We start from the raw sequence: 12,965 nt of genomic DNA, 5'->3' as shown, positions 1-12,965 counted from the left end.
TGGTTGATATTCAGATTGCAACTTGGCACTGGTCTCCCTATAGAGTGAGACTCATTGAAGGATCTACACAGGATCTTGAACCCTGTGCCTCTAAAGATGGAAGATTAAAGACTGAAAATACACAGTAAAATAAAGGCATCGGCGTCTAAGTTGTGAAGATATTTATCAATATAAAAAAAGAATTAATCTGCTTTAGACGCTGGCGTGCCCTGCAGGGCGGTCTTCAAACTAACATTGTTTGCGTATAGACAAAATATTAATTGTCCACTTTTATAACCAGCTACAATTAATTTTTTAATGGGAAGCAACAATTTGTCAAACACTGGTGAGTTGTATCTGGTCTAATTTGCACAGACATTCAAAATATTCCTATTTTAATTGATATCCTGTCAAACAATGTGACATTAATATATGACGTGATTTGTTCACTGACGTTGGCATCACAAATACCTAATTTTTAATTGGATGTTTTCATTTCTCGTCGTGGACGGAGCTGATCAGGAAGTAGAGATAGCCCATTCAGGAGAGATTAGTTTTTCTTAATTTTTCAGTATACTACCATCTAAATAACCAATGGGCATACAGTGATCTTGCTTAAAATTCTGGAATAATAACTAACTTGCTTCAGGGAGGAAAAAGGTTGTAGCATTACGTTTTTAGGTGTAAAATATTTTCCTCTGAAAAAATTAAATAAACAAAATGATCTACTGAAAGCCATATTTCATGTTCCATGTTCCCTCTTGTGAAACACAGAAAATTGGCAAGTTATTTATGTTAATGATTTATAACAAAATATTTTGGGAAAGACAGTGATGTTTCTCTGTTAAAAGTATATTTTTTCAAAAATGTAGATTGTTCTGTGTACTTAAATATATATATATATAATCTAATGATTGCTTTGAAGTATTATGTTATTGTTCTAAATGAAGGAGAGCAATTAGAAAAAAGGGAAAATGGGTGTTGTTTCACTACATCCCAGACTGCGCTTGGAATCAAATTTGCACCCTTGGTTTGGACGACAGTTGCATACCCTCAAGCAAGAACATCAATCATTTACGTTGTACAAATCCAAAAAAATGTGAACGATTTAACTACTGATTCATGGACACAAATGTAGAGAAAATATTGGATCTTGTTCACTATATTTTTGTATTCACACTTGTGTGTGTGAATCACACTTGTGTTGATTTAAGTGTAGTTATTTTTCAATTATCATTGGAGCTTTAACTAAATTCGTATTTTGATGCATTTCAAGTAGGCTCTAGCCAAGAGTTATCTATCCTAAGGGCGCAGTGCAATCAATGCCTTGCCAAAAGCCCCCTTTTTAAAAAGGTACTTTAAGAATAAGACTGGTGTGTTGCTGCATGTGCCAGGATTATTAAATCAACCATTTTTTTTATTTTAATCCAACCTCAATTTATTATAATAAGCCAGTCAATCTATTTGACAGGCTTCCACTTAATATATCCCATGGTACTTTTTGTCAGACTGTACAAAAGTTTTATCAGTGTATTTTGGATCAATTTGGTACTTACTTATGAAGTATTGGAAATGTTGCAGTAATTCGCTCGAGAACAAAATGTGTTTCTTTTACTTGCTTTTCATTTTATACTCGTGACATACGCTGTTGTACATATGAACTGAAGAGAGAGAATCAGATGTACTGTGGAACATTGCATGTATTTTGAAGTTTCTGGTGTCTGTAGTAACTGTGAAGAGGAAAACCACTTGGTTGTGTAACTACTTATTTTGCTAAGTTGTTTCTTACCATGGCATTACTATACGTTTGCTGTATTTCTCAGCTCCCAACAGATACTGAAATGTAAATAAAACGTATGTATAGTAATTAACTGGGTAACACTGACTTTCTTTATGGTTCTTTATGGTTTCATTGTGGACATTTCATTGTAATTCATAGCATTTTAGATTTATAGAAAATGTCAGCTAATTTTCAGTTTAAATTAATAGATGTAGGGTAAATTACTCTCAATGGCAACTCTGTGGGTTGGCCATTTTGATTATTCCAATTCAGTGTCACACTAGAGACACTACTTTATTACAATAAAACTATTCATCAGAAATATAGCTAGATTACCTTTAGAAAGGGAGGAGTTATGGTCTATCCAATAACATGTTTTACCACCACTCCTAGCATATAGTTTTCATTAAGAACATGGAAAACAAAGTGAGGACCACAACTTTCTGTTTATAAACCAGGCTGGGGTTAGATTTGGGTGGAACTACTTTCTATTCACTACTTCATTTTGCATTATAGTACATTCTGCCAAGGGTTCTAAGGGGTCCGACCCTGCATATAAAGGGCTTGACTAGCCAACCACAGAAAAGGATCTTTAATGTAAGAGAAAGGGTTATCCTATAGGATAGTCCAGCTCATTTTAAGCTTATTTCTAACCAATATGATTGGCAGTGAAGTGAGCTGCAATATAGTGTCATACTTAAAAAGTAGAAAGTGAATTTGTATGTCAGCGCTGGAGTCATGCATTACCCTGTTTTCTGACCAGTGGCACACCATTGCATTAAATATATATTGCATCTCATTAAGGAGAAAATCACAGAAGCTGTGAATTAAGGAAGAAATACGCAATACATTCACAATTTCAAACAGTGTCAGTTGCGAGCCTGTAGGAATATTGCCCCACAACTTTTGATGAAAAGGAAATTCAACTAATGACAAAATAATGTATACACACACCACTACACTACTGTTAACCAGCCATTTTAATACACATGTGCCATGAAAAAAATTGAGAAAATGACCGCAGTTCCTCTGTTCTTCTGCATTCATATGCTGTGAATTAAATTCTTGGATGTATCTTTTCCTTCAGTCACAATATGCATTGCTCTTTTTAAATGTATGCATCTTTGGCTGAAGCTCAAAGAAAAAAAAAATCAAATAACAGTTCCTTTTTTTGTTTTCTTCATACTCATTTAACAGAAATAAGCTCTGTTGTGATCGCCAAAACAGTGCCAAAGTAGGAGCAGGCAGGCAACGCAGCCACCCATTGGGACACGATCTGGTTTGAAATTTGGGCAGCAGGCTCATCAAACCCTGGAGGTCCAGATGTAACAAGGTGTCTGGTAGACTGTCAGCCCTGCTCCCTTGAAGATCGCTCATGCTAGATTCATTAAAAACCAAGTCCAGGGGGCCAATTTTTTTGTTCTCCAATATGTTTTATACTGCGTGTTCTATATTATTTTAACCAAAGTAAGAAAATATGTAATGAAATATCGAATGCTATATTGAATGCTTAACTTTGAATGTTCTTCTGCGGTCACTTTAACTGGATTGATAAAGATACCTAAAAGCAAATTCACTGGACAAGTCATGTAAATATAAATGATACATAGAAAATGTATTTTGTTTTATTATGGTTAGAGCTTTTTAGGCTTCCGGCCACAGCCATCATGTTATTGCAATGTGCCAGATTAAACCAAAGCTTGTTTTGAAACATCAAATCTAGTGAAAAGGCACGTCACTACATTTCCCACGCTGACTTTAAGAACAAACATCCTGTAGGAAAGGTAAACGGCATCAGTGGATTTACATTACCCGACAGCGATGTACAAAAAGTAATGTCGGCCACTTTTAATGACCGACTTTTGTCAGAGGAGGTTTCGTGAAGTGAAAAGTCCTCAAGCAGTTTGTCAGAGTCAAAGGATCGGCTTTGCTAGTTGCAGTGTTTAAGGCAGATTTCTCAGAATTAGGCTTACTTCAATTTTTTGGCCGTCAAGCTCCCCAATGAAATCTGTTATTATATTCAAGAGAACACTCAGTCCATTCATGTTCTGCAGAGCATATTTTTCTTTTTTTGACTGTATATTACCTTTGAAGTCAACTGAAATAAGACGTCGGCACATTCATTGTAATTACTAAAACAAGATTTTTACTAAAAACGTTTTTCCCCATTTTGCAACAATAATTTGAGCAAGGAGCTTTTTGACAGAACCATATATTTTTTCATCTCTTTTTACATCTTTTAAAGTTCGACAACATTTTAGCAACTCATGTCATTGTTAAACATTAACTGACTAAAGAGACGTTTAAGTTCATTGAAGGACTCTGTAAAAGTACCTCAGTTAGTCAATTTCAAATAGCTTTTAATGTCAACTCATTAGAGAGACAATGTGTTGATTTTGATGTAAAAACAAAACAAAACCATTTACACTTTGGTCCTTCCATCCATACATCTAACTTGACTTGAGGATTTTCATATGTTCAAAAAGAAAATAATGAAATAAAGACATTGTAAAAGCAGTTTGTTACCTAGCCGTATAGGTGTCTGTGTAGATCCAGGTCGTCTTCATCCGTTCTCCTTCCACAGAACTAAATGAATGCTATGGTCGGGCATGCTTGTGGCGAACACAAGTCCAGAGTCATTGTCCCCGTCTAGTCCGTTAAGCCAGGAAGTCACGCCAGCTAGAAAGCTGGATCCTCGTTTTGACTTCCTGTAGGCCGGCAGAGGCCAACGGCCCGATATGGCCTCTGTCCTAAGGTCCATCACGTAAAGAAAGTGGTTGTCGAAAAGGAGGGAGAACACCTCCCCGAAACTGAGTAAGGATAGGTTAGCTGGGTCCGGCATCTTGATCACCCTGGCAATGAAAAGATGGGACGAAACAAATGAGACGCATGAAAAACAAATGTTCTTTTTTTAAACCTCACACTTATGAATTGATGTCCGATGTACAGTTGGGAGGTTTGAATGTGTTAAAGGTGACATATTCTACCAACAGGTGTGAGTGTGATTAGCCGTTACAAGCCGTTTTTGAAAATCAACCTCTTCTGACATCACAAGTGGGCGTGTACATCTAGATGTGTGCTGAATAGATCAATTTACCAGCCTACCCAGTGGACTCTAGCAAACGTCGCTCATCTAGCCGTCATCCATCTAGGCGGACACGCCCACTTATGATGTCAGAAGAGGCAGATTTTCAAAACGGCTTGTAACGGTAATCACACTCGCACCTGGTGGTATGATATGTCACCTTTAACACTTGTGGGACATGAAAAAAAAAAATGAAAAAACGATGAAAAAAAGTTACCTGATAATTTCAAAGCTGGAGAAATCCCACTGGTAGACGCCGAGGTCGGAGCTACACACGATGTGGCGCCCGTCGAACTGCAGCCGCGGCTGGAGGGTGACGCTGCGGTCCTCCGACACCGTCAGCGTCTTCAAGCACTTGCAGTTGATCTCCCTCCCTAACGGCCACACCTGGGGGACGGGACACAGAGCTGGCTTCACCGTGGTGGACGAGACAGTGGAGTGGCTTGGCACAACTAGGAGAGTTTAAACTGGTAATGGTTAGACTCGCTGGGGTACAAAAGCAGATGGAGAGGGGCCATAGATCAGTGGCCTTAATCTCCATTAGGTCCTACATCACCCTCTACATCTCCCTCTAAGGTCCTATTATAATGCACCCAAAAGGGTCCAACAGAGTCCAACGTGACTTTCCGATAGGGCAAACGTTTGTGAGTACGTGTGTAGTGTGTATGTGTCCCAAAAGGTAGTATCACAAAGAAAGTAGAATGAATTCAGTGTTTAAAAATAATCAAACAAAATGATTGATTATCTATTTGCAGAAGAGCGCGGTTGGTAACAGCAATAAATAAAAAAATCGCAACAGCGTAATCGAAACCTCATGAGCAAGTTTGCATCTTTATAAATGACTGCTGCACATTTTCACACTTTCTGAAGGGACTGACAGGAAATGACAAGCATGTGTACTGTTTCCCTTTATATTCCTGCTAGAGCACCTGTTAAGCTTCCTAAAAAGATTATACCACCACAAAATAAAGATGACAATAAATCACAAGTAAACGCAGAAGGGGCTTTTACATGTGTGTGGCTAGGGGGCTGAGAGACAAGAGAGAGACATCACCTTAATTTCATACTTATCAGCGCTGAGCAGGATGTAGTCCCCGGGACTGTGCATCATAGACTCCACCTCACTCTTCTGCAGTATAACCTGATGCAAAGGAAACACACATTATTGTTCTACGTTACATTGAAGCATGCTTTTCACTACAGCAGTGTTGTATTAGCACTCAAGGTTTCCCCACAGCATTTTACAGCTTAGGAAGCCGCCTACTAAGCAACACACGCCTGAACTACGACCTCAAAAAGAAGAAATGTTTTTAAATACTATACAAAAATAATCTAAACTTCATTCACTCTGTGTATAGATCAGGCTGCAAGGCAACAGTCTGACAGCCTGCATAAAAATAAATGGTCCACCTGTCAAAGGGTGCTGCCCCCACCTTCCCCAGGCTGACGGCAAACCCCACCACCTTAACTAACACATTTTCTGCGGGAAACCCTGGGCTCTCATTACAATCGTTAATGTATTCCTTCGACAGACTCATCGAACAATAGCACGGAGCCGTTGAGGTGTTGTGTATGCATGCATGGGTCTTGAGGGTTCAATAGAGGGGGGGGGGGGGGGGGGGGGGGGGGGGTACTGGACCTACTTTGGTGACCCATTCCGTGTGGCCGTTGAGCGTGTTGAGGCAGGCGCCCGCCGACATGGACCAGATCTTCACGGAGAAGTCTGCCGAGCCGCTGACCAGGAGGTCCAGGTCGTCGTTGTAGTCCACACTGAACACTGGACCGGGCAGGGGGGCAAGGGGGACGCATCACCAGTAGAACACATGACATGTCCATTTTCTGCAAATTCTGGAGTCAATCCTAAAAGGCGTAGTTATGGTTCAGCGTTGACGCAACGCAAAGGGGGTTTACGGACCCCTTACGTCCTTGCGGACCCTCCTTGCGTCCACTGCAAGGGCCTGACGTGCGCCTCCCAAAAAGTGTAACCTTGCATCACGGGCTGTGATTGGTCCGCTAAGGTAAACCCGGCGTGAACCGACGCAGAACCGAAACAGCTTCACGACTGCGTGGTCATTGCGTTGCGTCAACGTGCAACCATAACAAAGCCTTTTATCCTGGAGCCAAAGCAATATACTCCCGAGCCAGAATATAAATAACACCCGCCAACGGCATCCTCCCAAAGCTGGAGGACAGAGAAACGTTTAACGTATGACGCAGAAGGAGTCGTGCTACACCAGCCAGAGATTATCTGGCCGCAGAGCAAGCATTTAATGTGCATTACAGTTGAGCTCCTAAATAAACCAACCTCTATATTGACCAACAAGAGCATAGTACACTCGGCATCAAATTATGAAAATATACCCGTATATAGACTTGAAAATTCGTTTGTAAGGGATAGTGTTCATAGAAAATATGGCATGGTAACAAGACACGTTGCAAAATGTACCAGTTCAAATACTGCTAAATCCATCTTCTTGAAATATATATTTTAATATAAATCTTTGCAAATAGCAGTTACCATGGAAGCTACCATAAATCCAGATTACATGTTGTACCAACCTGCACCAGTGTGGCCGCGAAACTGCAGAATTTTAGCCCCCGTGCTCCACTCCCAGCATGCAATGGTGTTGTCAAAGGACCCTGTCACCAGCTTCTGCTCGTCGAATTTAACAGTGGCACATGTGTGGGTCTGAATCCCATAGATGCACTGCCCAGTGCGGACATCCCACAATTTGGCAGAGAGGTCATCAGAACCTGAGAAAAATAAAGGGTTTCATTACTTAACTCAGAAGATGTTCTTTTGAGAAAAAGACTCCCAACACCCTTCCCATACAATACATTATCTACGGTGTAGACTCGTCCAACGTACGCTTGGCCTCGCAAACAAATGTTAATCATTTGGTCCCAACTGTTCCTATTCCAGGGCATTGACTAATGATTAAAGAATAAAAAATGTTAATCGGATTTATAAATTGTATTTGGCGATATACATTATCAAAATCAAAGTAAAAAATAGAATTATTAACTAAAACAAGCGTAATACATGTTTGTTGCAGAGGCTCTAGAATAAAGGATAACTAGTATTCGTAATTGCTGAGAGGGCATTGGTCCGAATACAGAACGGTCCCGTTCCATCCAGTCTTCTTCATCAATACTCTGAACACACGGCTCTTGGCTTGATCTCATTTCAAAGAGCCGTGTCTGTAAACATGTGTTGGTTTATCTGAGGCGTGTGTGTGTGGGCTGATTTATGGACGCACACCATCACTAGATATGTACAGTATGTATTAACTATCTCAGCAACTCTAATTGCACCACTTCTACATATGTGAACCACAGTACTTCGGGACGGTGTGTCCTCAGCATTTGCCCATACTGCCTTATAGCCTTCTCTTGAGGACTTTACTAATATTAAACATAACATGATTTATATTGTTGGTTTGCAGCAGTAACATCAACGCCTCAGACTACACGGACACGTGGATCGCTTGCCCTTGCAAAAGCCATCTTTTGGAATCCATTTGAACACCAGACCATTTCTCTTGGTCACTGCAGCCTTCAACGGACACTGCGTTGACAGCATTTGTTATTTTGTCCTGCTCTTGTACGTACGCTACGCACACAAAAGCAAGGTCAAGCTCAGAGAACAATACATGCAAATGCATGGTGCCCAATGTGTGACATTTCAAGAACATTACAAAATGTCAACTGAGCAGCTCATAGAAACGAGCAACAGGACCATAAGAAAAGAACGCAGGTCGAGACGTTGCTACCCAATTAACTCTCATTCCTCGGGGCAGAACAATGTTACAGGTTACACTTAACAGGTGCCGTCATGGCATCTAAGGCATGGAAAACCACAATGCTTTATCCATTGCATACATAACACACACGATCATAAAGATTCTTACCATCCCCCCCGATTGGGCCTTAATGTACGTTATTAATCCTAGTTGGGAAACGAGGGATCCATAGCATGCTCCTGGGAAGGCCTGCCCACATACCTGTGCACAGCAGGCCGTCTTTGTAGTAGAGGGCGTAGACCCGGGCGCTGTGGCCTATGAGCGAGGACGTCTCGAAGGCCTCCTGCTCACTCAGCTGTGTCATCCGCAGCTTGGCCTTCAGGTAGACGCCCTTCCAGTGCGTCGCCTCCTGAATCGACTCGTCGATCTGCCAGCCCAGCTCCTGACACACACCCTGCCATACCTCCGTGCAGGAGTTGATCACCTAAAAAAGGGAAATGAAGGGACCCTTTACAAAACCGGTCCACAAGCCAAAACGTAGAGAACGCTTGAAAATGACGCTGAACACAATTAAAGCTCTCTGGCTTCCAGCACACATGTGGCAAGTCAAGGTGATGGAAGAGGAAGCTTGCTATTAGGTTTACCGGTAAAAGACAAAACTTGTCCATTAGTGGCAATCAGTGTTTTCATCTGTGGCCTTGTCTGTCTTTTCCATTCAAACCAAGCACAAACTACTGACAGCATCCCTCTCTCTTCAACACAAATCCATGGCTCTTATGCTGCGATTCTTTCACTCCCAATCTTGTTGTCTGCTCAAATGTTTTTTCTCCACACGTCCTCTTAATCCTCGTATATTCTTCTCCCCTCTGCAGGACCACAAAGGGTCCATGTCCTCAACGGGTTCTCGGCTACATTTTCATTTGCATGTTTCGTTCGCGTGGACAAAGCGACGCGCAGCCGAGCTCTCGGAAGACTTTTATCTACACGATAAGCCACCAACCAAAAGGGCAGGTACACGCCTCTAAGACCAGTGCAGATCTTCCCAGATGCATCGACGAAGAGGTATAAACCAGCAACCTGTTGCACACCAGTGAAAAGGTCATAAGGAAATTAAGGAAAGTGTCTGACCAACTAGTAGTGGGCCATGTCTCCCTGTTAGACCCAAGCTATGGGCAAACACGGCAGTGGAAAACATTGTGCCATAACATTTTTACCTAGACATGAACATGTATTTGTAATCATAATAATAATAATAATAATAATAATAATAATAATAATAAGTGAGTGTTCATCATTACCTTATTCCACTGCTTGCACACCCGGCAACAGGTGAGGAGGGTCTGGGGATCCAGCCAGTGCAGCAGGTAGAAGGTGAGCTCCAGCGGCAGGAGGCGCAGGAAGTCCCTCTTCAGCAGCGTCTCCAGTCCATTGGACAGGTGGCGCAGCTGCACTGCGCTGCTCAGGGAGATGAGCTGGTCCAGCGACTGGTTGCGCTGCGGGTCGTTGAGTGTAAGGAAGGAGGCAGAGACCGACTCCAGCCACGCCTCAAAGGCTGCCTTCTCCATGGGCACATGGGAGCGATGGCTGGAACATTAAGAAGAAAAGGAGTCCAAATGTTACGCTCATAATGTCTGTTTTTAGAAAATAGATTAAAAGCAAGTGGCCTTTCGTCATTAAGCAAATACAAAATAACTTTTGTGATGCGCACATTGAAAGGGTTTTTCAATTGTTATCCAACTAATTGTGCATTGCATAAATCATACGTTTTGATAACACTGCATTGCTGCAAGATGTCTTGCAATTCCAGTCAATATCTTGTGTTACAGCTTTATAACGCTTAAGCTTTCTTCAACTTAACCCTTCTCAACGTAATGATTTCAGTATAATGATGATCCTTGATCTATACTCTTACATTCAAATCTAATTGCAAACATAAAATGTGTTGGTTGACTGGGTGAATAAAGATATCGCAACAGCTGTTTATCTCCATGTAACTGGGATAGGAATAGTCCTAAACAAAGGAGACATGTCAATGTTGATGGCCCAATTTGGTTCACCTGCAATGTTACACATGCTTGCAAACCATATGTCACATTGCAAACACAAATCCAAAAGAAAGAAATGTAATCCAACAGTGGATGTCTCATCACACAGCTGTGTTAAAAAACGATTGCAATGCTATGTCATTATTCGAATAGTTATAGCATGTTTTGGCATGTTAGGAGACTACCCAATAAATCAAAAGGAAATAAAACACCCAGTTGTAATGAAGTGCAGAAGATAAAGAGGTTGAGAATAGGAGACATTTCTATTCATTCATGTTAATATTGACAGGAGCAATTTACTACTACTAGATCTACAAGCGCAGGCAGTCACGCCCATTTCTGGCCAGGATAGTATTTTTGCGTGGGGTTGATGACAAAGATTATATGCGTCGGCTTTCAAGTTAATGTAGAAGATATTGTTGATTAATGACAGCAACATCTTGAGGCCTAGCAAAACATTTAAAGATCAGATAGCAAGGAACAAGTGTCGATGACACCTATGAGATCGGATCAATAAAAAATAATACACATATTTATATATAATATACTCAAAAAACGATGCATCACTGGCCGCTAAGGTGCAAAGCCTAGCGTTAGCAAATTGGCTAATTATCAACTTCGATAGCTAACATAAGCTAACTACAGTATGAGAGCAAAGTTAGCTAGCGAAACACTCAACCAGACTATCACGTTAATCACATGGAAAATACACACACAGAAAAACAAAAGTTGATAAAGCAAACATGTACGAACCAGAGAGCCACTGTAGAGTTTCCTTACATCACTCTGTGTTGGCTTGGGTCACATAGCTAGCTATCGTTAGCTATTAGCCAGCCTGTCAGCCAAGCAAGTTGAAAGAACAACCCAACTACGCAACAAACCACTATGAAGAGAGTGATTCCGCTTAGTTTTTAAGCACAAAATACATAAATTAGGCTGTAAAAAGGTTTCTGTTAATATCAATTTGGGGTGTTTGAAGCAGAGAGGCTAGCTAAACAAGCTATAAACAGAATGAATCCCAAGAATTATTGGACAGCAATGCATCTCGCCGGAGGGACTTTTGTTCCCCCACTGAGGCCTGACAGCCGATTGCCTCGGCTGCCGCTGGCGCCCCACCCCTTTGTCCAACGGGCCAACCGGGAGTGAAGAAGCGCACTTCAACCGTGTACAATTTGAGCCAATAATAATAGCGCCATCATATGAATTCGCTTCTAAAAAGCCGAAAGCGTTTCATATATATTTTTTAAATACATGTAGCAATTTCTTATATATAATTGATACATGGATTTGTTTTTTGTACGATTTTTGCCTTCATACCTAATGTAAAATAAATCACTTCTCAATTAGCCTACATTTATTCAACGATTATTTTCTATTTCTTTGCAATTATTTGATTTAAACTTTAAACCAAGCATTAGTTAAAAAATAAGAAATAGAAAGTACAAGTATTTAATATAGCAATTTAAAATTGATAAATTATATATATAGGCCTATAAATAATATATATTAAAATGTAACTTAATACAGTGTAATTATCTTGTTTTTATACATGGTTAATATTTAGATGAGGAATATATAAATATTCACCAGCATGTGTGTGATGGAGGTTATTATCAATATAGATATATAATGTATATGCCTAAATATATTCCCATAACTATTGACATCTGTGTGCATTTTTGGGTAAAAACTTTGTTTTGCTTAACTCTGTATGTTTAAGAAAGATATACTATATGATTCTATAATGGATGTATAATATTTGGAAATTAAACATGTACGGTTTATTTTCTGAGATACAACTATGACTGTTTTTCATATCAGCATTTCTAAAATCCTATCTGTATGTAAACAACACTGAACTAACCGAGGACTGTGCAGTAGTCGGTACAGAACATGGATCATTTTGTTTCAGAACACCTCCCATTGTCACACAATGACATGCCGTCCACAAATAAAGCGCACAGAGTAAATCCCCAAATTATTTGTTTAATAACTAGGCCAATGCAGACCTAGTTAGTTAATGGTGCAGGTTATTTATCATGACTCCACATTGGAGAGTACACTCACATTGTGCACACTCCTGGTTCAGCACAGCCTCACATTAACAAGAAAAGAAAACAATCGATGACATTTAGCTATGGTCCAGCTACTGTACCGCCCTTCATCAATGTTGCCATGGACTACAAATGAAGCAAACATTCAACATTTGAGGTTAAAAAATTCTAGAACAAACACATTTCCTCCAGCATGGCTGAAGGCATGGGAGGACATAATCGTAGTGATCCGTCATCTCCACCTTTATCCACTGTTCTGTTATATACAGGAAGAACACA

General features: G+C 40.4%; 1 protein-coding gene across 3 annotated transcripts; it reads right to left on the bottom strand.

The window, feature by feature from the left end:
- Positions 1 to 2,721: 2,721 nt before the first annotated feature.
- Positions 2,722 to 11,728, bottom strand: fbxw2 (F-box and WD repeat domain containing 2). Of its 3 annotated transcripts, none has more exons than XM_030355180.1 (8): positions 11,386 to 11,727; positions 9,886 to 10,171; positions 8,849 to 9,071; positions 7,404 to 7,598; positions 6,488 to 6,621; positions 5,899 to 5,985; positions 5,062 to 5,231; positions 2,722 to 4,611 (listed from the first exon to the last, which is right to left on the bottom strand). In XM_030355180.1, exons 2-8 carry the CDS (start codon positions 10,150 to 10,152, stop codon positions 4,323 to 4,325), a joined length of 1,365 nt encoding a protein of 454 aa, XP_030211040.1. In that variant the 5' UTR covers positions 10,153 to 10,171; positions 11,386 to 11,727; the 3' UTR covers positions 2,722 to 4,322. The 3 variants fall into 3 exon arrangements, with proteins under 3 accessions (XP_030211040.1, XP_030211041.1, XP_030211043.1); XM_030355181.1 differs by having other exon boundaries at positions 4,250 to 4,611; positions 11,413 to 11,728; XM_030355183.1 differs by lacking the exons at positions 9,886 to 10,171; positions 11,386 to 11,727 and adding an exon at positions 9,232 to 9,661 and having other exon boundaries at positions 4,250 to 4,611.
- Between the last annotated feature and the right edge of the window lie 1,237 nt (positions 11,729 to 12,965).

The sequence above is a fragment of the Gadus morhua genome, chromosome 4, assembly GCF_902167405.1.
Source record: "Gadus morhua chromosome 4, gadMor3.0, whole genome shotgun sequence".
NCBI classification, from domain to species: domain Eukaryota; kingdom Metazoa; phylum Chordata; class Actinopteri; order Gadiformes; family Gadidae; genus Gadus; species Gadus morhua.
Note: the sequence above shows the minus strand (reverse complement) of the source record. Positions and strands in the feature narration are given on the sequence as shown.